General features: G+C 37.5%; 1 protein-coding gene across 8 annotated transcripts in view; it reads left to right on the top strand.

Moving 5' to 3' along the window:
• Positions 1-16,108, top strand: part of LOC145279708 (geranylgeranyl pyrophosphate synthase-like) — a 200,435-nt gene that overhangs the window by 143,181 nt on the left and 41,146 nt on the right. For all 8 annotated transcript variants that reach the window (XM_080130990.1, XM_080130994.1, XM_080130989.1 and 5 more), the window contains exons 3-5: positions 5,210-5,278; positions 5,365-5,430; positions 7,997-8,065. In XM_080130990.1, the coding sequence (XP_079987116.1) occupies positions 5,210-5,278; positions 5,365-5,430; positions 7,997-8,065 (204 nt within the window). The remainder of the gene's footprint in view (positions 1-5,209; positions 5,279-5,364; positions 5,431-7,996; positions 8,066-16,108) is intronic.

Below are 16,108 nucleotides of genomic sequence, written 5' to 3'. Positions count from 1 at the left end.
TTATAGTACTTGTAAAAAAACAGGTGCAAGGATGTAATATTGTAGTGATGGGACAGGTTGGAGTTTGGTTGGTAGTGCAGGACCTATTAGATTGGAGACTATTTTTTGGACCCTATCTAAGATGGAGTGGGAGATGCAACAGCCCTTATGTAACAACCCTTATGTAACAACTCTATGCATGAGCAAAAGGTGGCTTTGTAGATATATAGGATTTGATGCCAGATGTGAGTAATTTTCTAGCATGTCTTATGATCCAGGAGAGACAAGAATTGGGCGTAGTCCTCTGTATGGAATCTTCAGTTTTGTGTATCGACATTCGCCATACGTGAATAAAGAAAAGATATATCGTGATATGTCAGCCATGAAATTTACGACCTTTGTGACATGTCTGGTTCAAGATAAGCTCTCCTCGTGCACCATCTCAAGTGATGTACACAAACAGAAGAAAACGCATAGCTAAACACAAATTTATACATATAATTTTATTGCGGTAAGAGATTCAATCTTCATGGAATTTTCATGAAACAACTTGATGGACAGAGACTGGGATGACAACAAGAAACATAATTTTTTTTATTTTTTATTTTTTTATTACATTTTCACCCCAAACAAGGCACATTGCCACTTTGGTGTAGGGGGCTACCATCAGGGGCAGCAACTACTGGGACACTATGTTGGGATTTGGGCAGCAAGATGTCGGTTCACGTTACACTTGAACTTCTGCATGGGGAAGCAGGGAGCTGGAATGGAATTCCAGAGTCTAGCGGTTCTGGGGAAGAAACTACTGGAGTAGAAAGATCTACATCTAGGGATCTCTACTGTGTGGGGGTGGAATTTAGCTGCCTGTCGGGTTTGTCAAGGGTGTCTATGTCGTGGGGGCACAAGTGTCTGCAGTTCGTCAGAGCATTCACCATTAAAATACTTGTAGAACAGGCAGATGGATGCAACGTTTCGTCGATGGGACAGAGGCTGAAGCTTAGATGCCAGTTCAGGGCCTATCAGATTGGCGACTCTCTTTTGAACCTTGTCTAGGAGCGAGAGATTAGCAGCAGATGCACCAGCCCAGATGTGACAGCAATACTCCATACATGGCGAATGGTGGCCTTATAGAGGTACAGGATACTTTCAGGTGTCAGTAGTTGTCTAGTACAGTAGAGAGAGCCTACCTTCTTCGCAGCAGCCCTGGCAATGTTTTCAATATAATTGTTCCAACTCATGTTTCCTGTGAACGTTAGGCCAAGCAGTTTGAAAGATGTACTCTCAGACAGGGAGTCACTGGCCATTGCTATTGGTGGCAGAGAGGGTTTCTTGTAATTATTGAAGGAAACCAGTTTAGTCTTGGCAGCATTGAATGTGACCATCCATTTTTATCCCCATTCCACTACAGATTGGAGGTCATCCTCTAGTGTTTTTACCATTTCTTTAGATATGTGTTCATTTGTTTTCCTGTCATGCCTGTTATGGAGTGTGGTGTCATCAGCATATATACCCATCTCAAAGGCAGTTTTGTCGGGGAGGTCATTAATAAATATTAGGAACAATAGAGGTCCAAGGATAGACCCCTGAGGCACTCCCGCATTTATATCACACTTTAGATGTACGACCATCGAGGACAACCTGGATTTTTCTCTTATCTAAGAAGGATTTAATTATGTTAAGTATTCTACCAGTGATACAATATGATTTAATTTTCCTGAGGAGACCCTCATGCCATACCCTGTTAAAAGCCTTAGATATATCTAGAGCTACCGCTCTGCCCTCCCCCGCTTTGTCCAGTGAATGGTATATACGTTCAGAGATTACAGTGAGGATGTCTGCTGTGGAACGGGCTTGTCTAAATCAATATTGTTTGTCAGTCAGAAGTTTAGTATCTGTAAGGTGACGGACTAGAGCATGGTTAATTATGGTCTCAAATATCTTGGTGAAAAGTGGGAGGAGGCTAATGGGGTGATAATTTGATGGGTCAGTTCTTTTGCCAGAATTCTTGAATACTGGTACCACAGAAGCAGTTTTCCAACAGCCCGGAAAGCATGATTCATTTAGGCATTTGTTGTAGAGTTTGGAGAGAACTGGAGCTACTTCGGCTGAGCACTTTTTTAATAGCACAGCTGGGATGAGATCAGGTGCACATGCTTTTGAAGTGTCAAGGTTTTTTGATACCATGTACCTAAGCAGGGGTGATTTTTAGATCGTCTAGCGTGGCGTCTGTCTGCAAAGGAAAGTCAGGCAGGGGGTGGTTGGAAGGGTCCAGTGTGGAGTTTGAGGCAAACCGACTGGCAAGCATATTAGCCTTGTTGGTTGTTGAACAAAAACCCTTGTGATTGTTGATTAGCCATTATTTACTACACTGTTGTAGATTTTTCAGAAGTCACGAGTTCCTAATTTTTGTGCTTCGATGCGTTTTTTTAGTGGTTTCAGTAAATTCTCTCTTGGCTGTCGCAATTTCTTTCTTAACGTTACTTCTAGCTTCTATATACTTCTGTCTGTTTGAACTGGACTTATGTCAGTTAAATCTGCGGTATGCGTACTGCCTTTGAGCAATGGCAGTTGTGCAAGTAGAAGTAAACCATTGGGGACAGTGGGCCTTGCTATAAAATTTCCGCATGGGAACATGTGCTTCAATTGCTTTTTTGAACCATTCAGTGGTCTCATTTGCGCACTGTTCAGCAGGAAGAGAAAAAATATTTCCCCATGGGGCATCTCTGATAAGATCTCTGATGGCTTCCCAGTCAGCCTTTTTATAATATCTCGTTGTTTTGAGCACTGGCTCTTCAGTTTTGGGTCTAGAGTTTAGGGCGATTTCGACCATTATCACTGCATGATCAGCGTTCCCGAGTGGGCTATCAGCATTTGTTATACACTCCTCGGGAACTGTGGTCAGAAACAGATCTAGAAGTGATGCGTGTTGTTCTTGCTGGTCAGGGAAACGGGTTGGAAACATAACCATTTGTGATAATTACAGTATTATAAAAAGTGAACAAAAACAAAGGAATATTATTACTAGCACCCAGTCTTGCCTGGTTGTAAACTATCCTTAAATATATTTTAATTCATGCAAATTTCATATTTATTAATCCAGAGCTTGTTCTGTATTAAATATTATATTGTACCTAAAATATAGTACTGATTTCAATAGTTTAAAAATAAATGACTTCAGTGCCATCAGTTAGAATCAAAACCAAAACATTTAGTATGATAGCCACATTGTCTGTTGTTCGATCACTGTAGACACACAGTGCCTCAGAGAGTACCGAGCCACAGTCAAGAAGCTCCCAAGGTCCAGCGACTTTTCTTTAACTTCGAGAAAAGAACTCCAAAGGTAATTAGTGAGGGGAGGGGCACCGACAATCCACTTGTCAGGCAGTTGGGGTCGTCGGAAGAGGATTCACTCCCAGTAAAGTTGGGGGCTGGGTTCAAGTCATTTCAGCAACTCTGAGTTTTCCTTGGCCTCGTGATTGACCTGGAGTGAGTTACCCCTCAATATCATATTACACAATTCCAGATAAGTGGATTCACCCGGTTGTCCTCATTGCGGAACTCCAGCAGTAGAAACAACAGAACACACTTTCTTTGAATGCAGCAAACTCCAGAGGTACTGAGGGTGTGTCAATGAGGTGACAACTCTTATCAATCCCAAGCATCCTTTTCTACTGAACATATCTTACATCATCCACAACATCGGGCTGCTGTAGTACAGGGAGAAATGGATGGTGTTTCACACGATCTTGGTCGTAGTGAGAATCGTGGTGTGGACATTGCGTCCAACTGAGAACCGGGGAGAGAGGTTTGAATCTTTTTCTAATCAGGATCTGATCATGTTCTTCAAACACCAATTGAAGATCAAAATCGGATGTAATAAGAAGAGATTACACCCTGTGGCTTTTGAAAGAAGATGGATTAAAATAGCGAGCTTGTGTATGCAGTTTGAGTACATGTTTCTTGCTTGAGCATAGCACACGTGGTTCCAGGTCCTTTAAGATAAGCTTTCTTAGTTTCTTAGCTAGGCAAATGAATGACCTCTGCCTGCTCCCATTTTTTTTTTTTTCACCCCCTGGCCTCCCACCAAATTGCACTCATGAAAGGATATCACATACTCCCCAACTCTATTTTTTCTTTTCCTGTCTAGATTTCAGACCCACTGAGAGATTGACCTCTTTGTTTTCAGTTCCAATCTAGCCAGAAAACAGTGAGCGATCTATCATTCAGACAGGGTTAGGTGGGTCTTACTAACGTCTGTTTGTATTTTTTGTTTTTTACCCATGCCAACCAATGAAATTATTTTAATAAAAACTATTTATGTTCATATTTATTTAATAAAATCAACTTAGGAACCTTAAGTAGGTTGACACCTGGACTGAATGTAATATTATGGTGATTGAAGATTCTAGCTAGGAAAATGATAAACATATATAAGGTACAGTGACAAAGATGACCATAGACCCCCCCCCCCAACACTTTTGAATGGCCTAGTGCCTAATTTAATTTTGTATTTTTCATGAATAAATAAATTTTTCAAAATATCTCTTCTCACCAAAGTCACAGGGAGAAAATCCTTCTAGACTAAGGCAATTTTAATTTTTGTCCTAATCCTGTTTGCTTCTTTTTGGCAGCTGAATTTTCTTCATATTAAAAAAAAAAACGACCTTGTTTTAACTTCACACTGTGGAGAGAGGCAAATAGGGAGGGATCCTATTATAACAACATTGATAAAGACAGTAATAGCTGATAATAAAGATAAAATTAGCAAATTCTGTTGTCCCCCCCCCCATCGCCAATTTCTTTTTTTATAATGTCACCCATATTATTGTTTTGTTTCTCTCTTTTATCTGTTTTATTAATTTATTATTATCTGCATTGCTTTTTATTCATTTTTTCCCTTCTGATCCGCATTTATAAAGTTATATTCACAGAATTTTATTCTTTGCCAAATAGGCCAGCTCCATTTGACATAATGGTAAGAGTCTTTATTAATGGGCTGAGAGACCAGTCTTCAATCTTCAGTCATACTTTAAATAAAAATCGTACTTAATGGGCCCCTTTTTTAAACACTAAGCATTATAAAGTGAGGATCAAGGATAAGTGCAGTAATCCTAAGAAAAGAATGGCACTCTCCTGTACATCTCAGTCTAATAACTAACGAAAAGGAAGCCTTTGGGTTGCCCTTTGCTATGGTTGACTATTTTATATTATTTTTTTTCATTCTTTGTAGACCATGTGTGATTCCTTGCATAATCCAACCCGCGAACAAGCTAAAAGTACTGAGAACACATCTCAAAAGGTAACTTAATTCCACTTTCAACAATATTTAAACTTTTCAAATGTTAAGCGAATTTTACAAATTTCTTTTTCTTTTTATTTTTATAGACTTCAGATTCTTCTTGTGATACTTGTGAGAATTCCCTGGGAAATATAGATCCTGCTATTGAGAAGGTCAGTGTTTAATCTTTATAAATTTTGAATTTTACAGTTTTAACAAGTATCATGCTATTTTTTGAGTTACTTTTAACATTCTGCATCAGTGTTCATTTGCTGATCGTCAATTGATTAATAATGTTTACTTTGTTATGCATCTTATGTATTTAATAAAATTTTATATATGTATTTGATATGTTACCACTACTCATATATATAAAAACATGTTTAAACAAGATGGGTGGAAATCTCTTGAGAGCTCTTTCAGCTATCATTTCATAAGTAGAGAATCTAGCATACAATGAAAAATATTGTTAGCAAAAATAAAGAGCATTGGGGGAATTTTAAATTGCGAAAAGATGGTTAAAATAATTTAATTGGCATATATGTGTAAGATGATTAAAATGGCATCACATATGAGAAAAAGAAACGGAGGGGAGAAGGTCAAAGTTCCCCAAAAAGATTTAACACTTTTATCGACTCCTTCTGCTGGCACAAAGGTTTTTGAATTGCAATAGACAGATTCCAAAATTTTAAAATAATTTTTGGAACCTGCTCTATAAGGGGTGTGCAATAAGTAATGCCCCTGACCCACTTCCCATAGCAGTAGAGCAACGAAACTTGGCACAGTTATTAGTCTTTCTCTACATAGGAACCACCCAGAGTTATGCATTTCTCCCATCATTTGATGTAGCTCTGGAGACCGTTTTTGTAAAATACCCCAGGTTGGTCCTTCAACCATGATGTGACTTCAGAAATCAAGGCTGCATCATCTGGGAAACGCTTTCAAAAACAACTTCATGGCTGGGAAGAGGTGAAAGTCAGAGGGTGCAAGGTCAGGAGAGTAGAGAGGATCGGGAAGGATTTCATAACCACATGTGGACCGGAGCGTTGTCCTGCAGGAGGAGGGTACCTTTGCTGATCTTTCCCCGCCTCTTGATTTTGATAGCTTCCCTTAATTTCCTCAAAAGTGAAGCATAATAGGTTCCTATAATTTTGGTACCCTTTGCCAGGAAATCTGTCATCAGTACTCCGTTCTGGTCCCAGAAGACTGTGAGCATGACCTTGTCAGCAGAGGGCTGCACCCTTGCCTTCTTTGGAGGTGGTGAGTCCATATGCTTCCATTGCATTGACTGGGTTTTGGTCTCTGGATCATAGTGATGGACTCAGGTTTCATCCTGTGTAATCAGTCTTTTGAAAAACTTTGACTCATCTACTTGGCACATCTCCAAATTCATCCTCGAGCACTCAACGCGTTCAGCTTCGGGAATGGTGTGAGCAACCTGGGAATCCATCTGGCAGACACCTTATGCATATGCAAATGGTCATGAATGATAGTTTCCACAGACCCTGTACTAATCTTGGGCTATTTGGCGAATAGTAATGCACCGATCTTCCAAAATGGCAGCCTCAACTTGACAGACAGATGCCTCATCAATGGCAGAAGTGGGGGTAACCAGGTCTGGGAGCTTTTTCCACAGACTTCCAGCCATGTTTGAATTCATGATGTCAGCGTTTTACAAGGTCATATGATGGGGCATTATCACCATAAGTTTCTTTCATTTCATCAAAAGTCTCCTGTGGTGTGCGTCCTTTCAAATACAAAAACTGGATCACTGCTCGACATTCAACTGGCTCCATTTCACACCTGACTCAGATCAAACACCTGTAAAACAGAAACCACAATTAGTTCAGAGCTGTAATTTTTCACATAATCTGTAGAGATATAAGTCATTGCACATGCAAAATTTCAGCTAGATCAGACAACTGGAAGTGGGTCAAAGGAATTACTTATTGCACACCCCTCGTATGTAATACCTCAAACCACTATTTTATATTTCTGGTGCAACATGGATTCTCAACCAAATGCTAGCCAATACCAGTCCAAAGTTGCAAGACAAGGGACGCTCGCAGATCCTATCCTTCCCTGTCTAATCTAGGATGAAACGTGCTGCTTTATACGAGTCTGCAAATGCAAAGAAGTTTGCTCCATATAATCGGCATCACCCTGGCATTTAAATTGATAAACAATGTTACTGTTGTTGATGTAAGGCAAATTATCTTTGCGAAAAGAAAGAAAGACAGGTCTCATAATACATACTAAATACAAGGAAACATAGTAGGAGCAATTAATAATACTTCTAACAATCTGTTTAGTCGATTTTATACTATTATCCACTATCCATGTTAATTTTAAATAAACGGGGCATTTTAAAGGCTCAAATATTTTAGTGGATTTGAAATTTGCAATCTTTTTATTAATACAATCATTAATAAAGTTTTCTTGATAATCATTATTAATGAATATTTCTCTGATCTTATCTAGTTCGGAGTCTAGTCAACTAGGTGAAAAAATTACAAGTAAAAAACACTAGGTAGGTACAGCTAGTTAAATATAAAATATCCTAATACTTTTCACTGTACGTAACAAGCTATTGCTACTACTACTACTACTACTACTACTACTACTTGTATATAGGTTTGGTTTATTATCTCTACTTATATTTATCAAACTATATGTACAAAATTAAATTTGGAAAAAGCTATGAAAGAATATTTGACTAAAATTTGACTTTTTCTGCAGATTCTCTTGGAACCGTACCATTATATTTGTCGGGTTCCAGGAAAGAAATTTAGGACTCGACTAATAGCAGTAAGTATACTTTATCTGCATCTTGGTCTACCTTTAATTAATTCAGATGATAAGAGATACATGCCACCTTGCATCTTTATAAATTATTATATTCGTCAATCACATTTCGGTTTGAAATAACATTTTCATCATCAGATGCACAGATTGAATGAACATATTTGATCATGAAATGATGTCCAGATAATCTGCTGGGATCAAAGGATTTGTTCATCGTAGTGCTACTCGCATGTATACAACATTATGTGGTCGTTTTCTATCTTCATGTTCTTATTTTTATATTTTATTTTTTCACTGTTGTTCACTTCAAACAAAGCATATTGCCACTTGGATGTAAGAGGCTACTGTTTGGGACTATGTAAGGAGATGTTTGTTCACATTACATTTAAGCTTCTGCAGGTTAATACAGTCAGTGAAGCAGGAAATGGGAGAAATTTCAAAGTCTAGCAGTCTGAGGGAAGAAACTAATAGAGTAGAAGGCTTTCCGACATCCAGTGAAGAGGTGGGATTTTTCTGATAGACAAGTTTGTCCTGTGTATGTGCATCAAGGAGATGTAAGTGCAATGAGTTCATCAGAACAGATTTCATTAAAATATTTGTAAAACAGGCACAGGGGTGCAATATTTCAGCGACAGGACAGGGTTTGGAGTTTGGTTGGTAGTACAGGACCTATTAGATTAGAGACTCCATTTTTTTTTTATTCTTATTTTTATTTATTTATTTTTTTTTGTCTAAAAGGGAGAGATACACAAGCCCAGATGTGGTAACAATACTCCATGCATGAGGAAGCTCAGTTAAGTCTATAAACAAAGGGGATTTTCGAATCTCTGATAGAGAAACACAAATTTAATACAAATTTTAAATCTGATACGTTCACCTTCCCTTAGGAAAAGGTCATATCTGATTGGTCAAAAATATCATTGCAGAAAGCTCTAGAAACCATTAATGAATCTTTAATAATAAGTCAGGTTTACTGAACCAACCAAGTTACTGACATAAAAAGACAGTTATATTTATATAGAAAAGTATTAGAAGACTATCACAATACATTATTATTGAATTTTTCTTTTTATAATATTAATTTTATTTTTCCTAACAAAAAATTGTCATAAAACATTCAATAATAATAAAATATAGTAATAAAATAACAAGCTTAATAATTACTTTTAAAAACAAATTTTAATAAATTAATTATAAATATTAAATGGATAATATAAGAAAAAAAATGAATTTAATAACATACTTGGCTTAGTTTGTAGACTCGCAGTTACCATCCATAAAAACATAAGTAGTTAAATAAAATAATTTTAATTTTATTCCATTTGCTGCAAGCACCATTGATATTTATTGCGGTGTAACCATAAAACATTACTGTCCTACACAGATTTCAAAAAAAAAAGAAGAAAATTGTTTTATGTTCCCGTCTCAACACCATTTTTTGCATTGTGATAGGCTTTTTTTTTTTTTCTTTTTTTTTTTCTTTTTTTTTTCTTTTTTTTTTTTCAGATCATCTAGTAGTTGGCTAGTTGTGTACAAATCCCAAAAGCGATAGGAGCCTTCTATCATGTCTGAAAGTGACACAATGTTTAATGAACGGAGATGCACTGCTGTACAACTCATGTTCTTTATCAATCCAAGTTATGACAACAGGACCATTGTCATCACCTTCAAAATGCATCGCTAGATTGCCATGAAAAACAGGTACATGCCCAGGATAATTAAAACAAAGTTTCCAGTAACAGTTATGGTCTTTGGTGTGGTTTCAAGTGAGGGCCACATCATGCCACCTCACATCTTTTGAAGTTGGCTTGAAAGTCAACACCAAACTGTACCTGGATGTGCTGAAGAGTGTGGTGATCCCTTGGTGCAATCAGGTGGTCGCTGGCAGACTTGGGTATGGCAGCAGGACTATATATATCACATACAATGTTATCTTTAACTGCTGTTTTCACTTAAATTCTGGTTACTCCTTTGTTTTTAATTGATTTTTTTTACGGTATCTTATGTTTATTAAATTCTTAGGTGAAGGAATCTCTCTCGCTCCATGAAGATGGGCAACCATGACTGAAGTGGAAACAGTAATTATAAAAATAACGGTTATATTTGTTTTTTTACAAACGTTCATTTTTTTTTTTTTTTTTTTTTTTTTTTTATGAACAGAAAAAAGAATCAACAAATTTTCAGCATATTTCTCATTTCTCAACATATACATTGTACAAGCATTACTGATTATTTCCCTTTCCATCTATCACATGTAATATCATTTTCCTTGAATGCAAGTTTCTGCTTGTCTGTGGTAAACTAGTGTATATAAAATCATGGATATAACCTTAAGACACCAAGTGTTGAGGCCCCATTTGGGGACTCTGGGAAATGTGGAGTTGCCCCTAGTTACCATTGCTCTCAGGTCCATTTTGGCCCAGAGCAGTAATACTTGTTAGCACATTTGGTGCTATGTGATCAGGCTGTCTGAAGATACTGGATCTTGATCAAAAATGCAACAAATTGAATTCTGCATTAGTCTGAAAAAGGTTGATATATCATGAAACAAATCAACCAAACTCCAGCAATAAATATTTGAAAAAAACTTTTCCAAGATTACTGGATTTGGCATTAAATAACTCCGAAAATGGTTGATATGCTGTAAAACAAAAACAACCAACCAACTATTATTTAAAGTTTTTAAACATACACAATTCTGCATGTTTAGGAGAATGCAGAGATATATGGTGCAGATGATAGGCCAGTGATGGTAAAAATATCAACTTGGTTTGACCACCCAGAATTTGATTTGAAACTTTTTTTTAAAATGGGGGTTCATGTTGAGAAATAAAATCACTTGAAACTTTGATAAACATCCTGGACATTGATGTTGCTAGTCTATTTTTTTTTTTATATATATAAATACTATTATGGCATGTGTTCTTCAGAATTGTCTAACCTGTTTCCCACTTCCTTTGTTCCAGCTTATTGGACTTGTTGGTCTAGTGATCTCCGTCTTTGCGATAATTATTTTTCATTCTTGTTAGCTTCTTACAGCAAGTGGCTTCACGCCTTGTCTGTGTGATTTCCATAAAATGTTTTTATACCCAGCCATAAAACATTCTAACATTTTCAAGTAGACTACCTGTATGGCCTAACTCAAATGATAGTGATGCACATACATACACACACACACACACATATATATATATATATATATATATACATACATACAAGGTAGAATGCTAAAATTGTTGCCTTAGAGAAAACAACACTAGAGCTTTATTTTAAAACTCTTATTGAAAAAATCAATTCAGGTAACTTCATTATGTAGTAGAGCTGACATGTAGCTGCCTTCAGCCTCAATCACCACCTTGATACGAATTCAGAACTAGGAGCATGCCTTTTCCACAAGCGTTGGTAGGAGCTCGGTGAAGTTGACATTGGTGATGAGAAGTCTATGCTGCTGTCTAAGAAGATATAGTCATTGGGCCAAATGTTTTATTTTAAGTGTCGGGCCACCATCTAAATGATAGAAATAAAGCTGAAAGATGGAAGAGCATAGCTGATGATACTGCTTCTTTAAAACAAATGAAAAGAATTAAAGAGAAATATGGTTTAAGATAAAAAAAAAAAGAGATTCAGGAGAAAAGAAAAACAATAGAGAAAGAAAAGAGTAATCTCCAAATGACAGAGGAGAAAATGCTAATCTCAAAGAGATGGTGGTTGGAATTAGGTTTCAATAAAAAAGCCCATTGTGATTTGGAAATGAAGAGAGGATTTGCTTGCTGGCATCGAAAGGTATGCATCACTTTGGGTTCCTGCCCAGAGGTCAAAAACCTCCCCAAAAGAGCTAAGTTGAAAAGCTCTTGCTTCCCTAACTAAAAAGCTGTCTGAATGAACCCAAGTTGAAAACATCCTGCACCATGAAACCATTAGGAACCTGAAGAATTAACTTTGCTTTGCACAGTGTGCTGTGAATATCTAATGAATAATAATTCTTGTTTATAAAAAAATGATTTCAGAGTTATTATTGAATTGTTTGATTTGAAAACCCATTTAAATACAGCGCCAACACCACCATCAACCTATACTGCAATGAGAAAAGTGATATATCAGTGACACTAGAGCATCTACAAAAAAGAATTAAATATGGCGTCAAACCAAAGTACAAAAGGTTGTGTGTTTTGTGTGTCCTGAGCACCAGAGCAGTAATTCCAGTGACCAGTGAGTCTGGTTACCCTTGAAGGGTACACTACTAGACAAAGATAAAAGTGTAGCCACTGGGACTTCGGGTTAGTGCACGTTTTCTGTGATATTACAGGTGGGATGTTGATGTTCTCAATATATAATCAAACGAGGCAATCCAGCAGGTTCAAGGGGGGAGGGGGAACAGTGAGAGAAGGGTACAAAGTCGTAGCACTCTTTCTGAAGCCATGCCGTCCTACTGCCACACCCAGAGTCTGTCAGCGGCCACCTGATTACACCAGGGGGTTACCATTCTCTTCAGCACATCTAGGTACACTTTGTTGTTGACTTTCAAGCCGACTTTGAAGATGTGAGGTGACATAATGTGGCCCTCACTTGAAACCACACATGGGTCGTCCGATGCTGGCAATTGTGCTGTTGTCATAACTTGGATAGGTAGAGAGCATGAGTTGTACAGCGGCACATCTCCGATCTCGTTCGTTTAACATTGTGTCACTTTCAGACATGATAGATGGCGCCTATTGCTCTCGGGATTTGTATACAACTGGCCAACTAGTAGATGGTCTGCAACAAAAAAAGAAAAACATTTTTTATCAAGTGAAAATGAAATCATGTCATCTTTTCTAGGGTGACAATTTTATCGGTCCACTCTGTATGTATAATATATATATATATATATATATATATATATATATATATATATATATATATATATAGTAACAGAGTAGGAATAGTGGATCAGATGGGATTCTGTGGATTTCAATCTTAAGTTGATGGACTGTTTGTGATTGGTTGAAGATGTTTGTTCATTTTTTCAAATGTGTCGTTCAGTGGAGAAACCAGATGTTATTGTAATCTCAAGATGAAACATTGTTCCTTGTTTTAAACTTGAGGCGTGATTTTGTTTGGAAGGAAAGTTCTTTTATGGCAGTGGCCAATGACAATAGCACCAGTGAATGTGCGAACATAGGTTCACAGCTTTACCCTGTACTTTGAGTCAACAAAGGAAGCAGATCACAAACTATGGAAAAATATAAATAACTACACATTTTAGCCTGTTAAAAATGAGCCAAAGTTATAGCCTGTTGACTTAGAATTAGTGCTTTATGTTAAGTTGATAATTGAATATGGTTAAATTTGGGCTCATTTTTGCATTAAATACTAATCCCTATTGATCCATAACTATGCATTGAATAAATACCATAATGCTTTGTTCGCTGCACCTTATAACAAAATCCATACACAATTTCTGCCGGATTGTCCCAGTAGTTTTTTAGCAAAAGTGAAATGGGCAAACAAAGAAGTATAATACAGATATATCACAGACTCTCCAATTGGTAAGGAGATGGGGAAGCACAAGTGGTACTAATGTAAACTATGGAATTAGTGAATACAAATTTAGATCCAATCAGATCTATTACAGTCAGTTATAGGATAATGCCATTAAAAAAAAGATATGACCCTCCTATTTTTCCCTTTCCAGGTATGGGTATAATAACAACTTAAAATAGATAAACCAACTCAACTACTTACTTGATATATAGCTACAGTCGTTGACAAACCAAAGTTAAGCAATGTTGAGTCTGGCCAGTATTAAATGGGTAACCATTTAGAAAGAATAGTTGCTGCATGTAAAAAATCTGTTCAGATACAAATCACTCATATCCGAAAAAAACCTGTGCGATTTCAGCATAATTTGAACCACCATTACAATACTCGAGAATTGTGGACATTAATTGTTATTCAAATAAGTGTTTCTAAAATCTTGATCTGTATTTGTTCTGTAATAAAACAATATTCTACCTGCTCAACAACATCGCCAACTCCAATACTCTTTTGTTTTCTCTTTTCGTTTTGGCCGTGTTGTTGTCTCTTATATTTTTGACTACCAAGAGGGTTCACACAGGTTCACAAGTATAAAAAAATATAACAAACACATACTGTGGCGGTCAGGTGAGCTTTTGAGGTGTGTGTGTGACCACCGTGGGGAAAAGTCTGTTGAGGCCTCTTTGTCATTGGTCAGTTGATCAGTTCATTTCTTCCACTGTGTCTAACTTGCACCTCTCCTCAACTGTAACTGTTGTCAACCATCGCAAACGCAAACTGTCCGCAACTGTTCCTATCTCTTGTAAAACTCATTGGCACTCCTAAAACTAACTCTAAAAGATATTAACCTTCTTTTGTTCTCATTCGCCACCACACCTTGGCCAACAATTTTTTTTTTTTTTTTATTACATTTTCATCCCAAACAAGGCAAATTGCCACTTTGGTGTAGGGGGCTACTATCAGGGGCAACAACTACCGGGGTACTATGTAGGGATTTGGGCAGCAAGGTGTCGGTTCACGTTACACTTGAACTTCTGCACGTCAGTACTGTTGGGGAAGCAGGGACCTGGAATGGAATTCCAGAGTCTAGCGGTTCTGGGGAAGAAATATTGGAGTAAAAAGATCTTTTACATCTAGGGATCTCTACAGTGTGGGGGTGGGATTTAGCAGCCTGTCGGGTTTGTCGAGGGTGCTCACGTCGTGGGGGCACAAGTGATTGCAGTTCGTCAGTCTCTCTCTCTCTTTCCTTATCTCTCTCTCTTTCCTTATCTCTCTCTCTTTCCTTATCTCTCTCTCTTTCCTTATCTCTCTCTCTTTCCTTCTCTCTCTCTCTTTCCTTCTCTCTCTCTCTTTCCTTATCTCTCTCTCTTTCCTTATCTCTCTCTCTTTCCTTATCTCTCTCTCTTTCCTTATCTCTCTCTCTTTCCTTATCTCTCTCTCTTTCCTTATCTCTCTCTCTTTCCTTATCTCTCTCTCTTTCCTTATCTCTCTCTCTTTCCTTATCTCTCTCTCTTTCCTTATCTCTCTCTCTTTCCTTATCTCTCTCTCTTTCCTTATCTCTCTCTCTTTCCTTATCTCTCTCTCTTTCCTTATCTCTCTCTCTTTCCTTATCTCTCTCTCTTTCCTTATCTCTCTCTCTTTCCTTATCTCTCTCTCTTTCCTTATCTCTCTCTCTTTCCTTATCTCTCTCTCTTTCCTTATCTCTCTCTCTTTCCTTATCTCTCTCTCTTTCCTTATCTCTCTCTCTTTCCTTATCTCTCTCTCTTTCCTTATCTCTCTCTCTTTCCTTATCTCTCTCTCTTTCCTTATCTCTCTCTCTTTCCTTATCTCTCTCTCTTTCCTTATCTCTCTCTCTTTCCTTATCTCTCTCTCTTTCCTTATCTCTCTCTCTTTCCTTATCTCTCTCTCTTTCCTTATCTCTCTCTCTTTCCTTATCTCTCTCTCTTTCCTTATCTCTCTCTCTTTCCTTATCTCTCTCTCTTTCCTTATCTCTCTCTCTTTCCTTATCTCTCTCTCTTTCCTTATCTCTCTCTCTTTCCTTATCTCTCTCTCTTTCCTTATCTCTCTCTCTCTTTCCTTATCTCTCTCTCTCTTTCCTTATCTCTCTCTCTCTTTCCTTATCTCTCTCTCTCTTTCCTTATCTCTCTCTCTCTTTCCTTATCTCTCTCTCTTTCCTTATCTCTCTCTCTCTTTCCTTATCTCTCTCTCTTTCCTTATCTCTCTCTCTCTTCCTTATCTCTCTCTCTCTTTCCTTATCTCTCTCTCTTTCCTTATCTCTCTCTCTTTCCTTATCTCTCTCTCTTTCCTTATCTCTCTCTCTTTCCTTATCTCTCTCTCTTTCCTTATCTCTCTCTCTCTTTCCTTATCTCTCTCTCTCTTTCCTTATCTCTCTCTCTCTTTCCTTATCTCTCTCTCTTTCCTTATCTCTCTCTCTCTTCCTTATCTCTCTCTCTCTTTCCTTATCTCTCTCTTTCCTTATCTCTCTCTTTCCTTATCTCTCTCTCTCTTTCCTTATCTCTCTCTCTCTTT

Source organism: Euprymna scolopes, chromosome 7 (assembly GCF_053919585.1).
Source record: "Euprymna scolopes isolate OS-2025 chromosome 7, ASM5391958v1, whole genome shotgun sequence".
NCBI classification, from domain to species: Eukaryota; Metazoa; Mollusca; class Cephalopoda; order Sepiida; family Sepiolidae; genus Euprymna; species Euprymna scolopes.
This window is presented reverse-complemented; position numbering and strand designations above follow the sequence as displayed.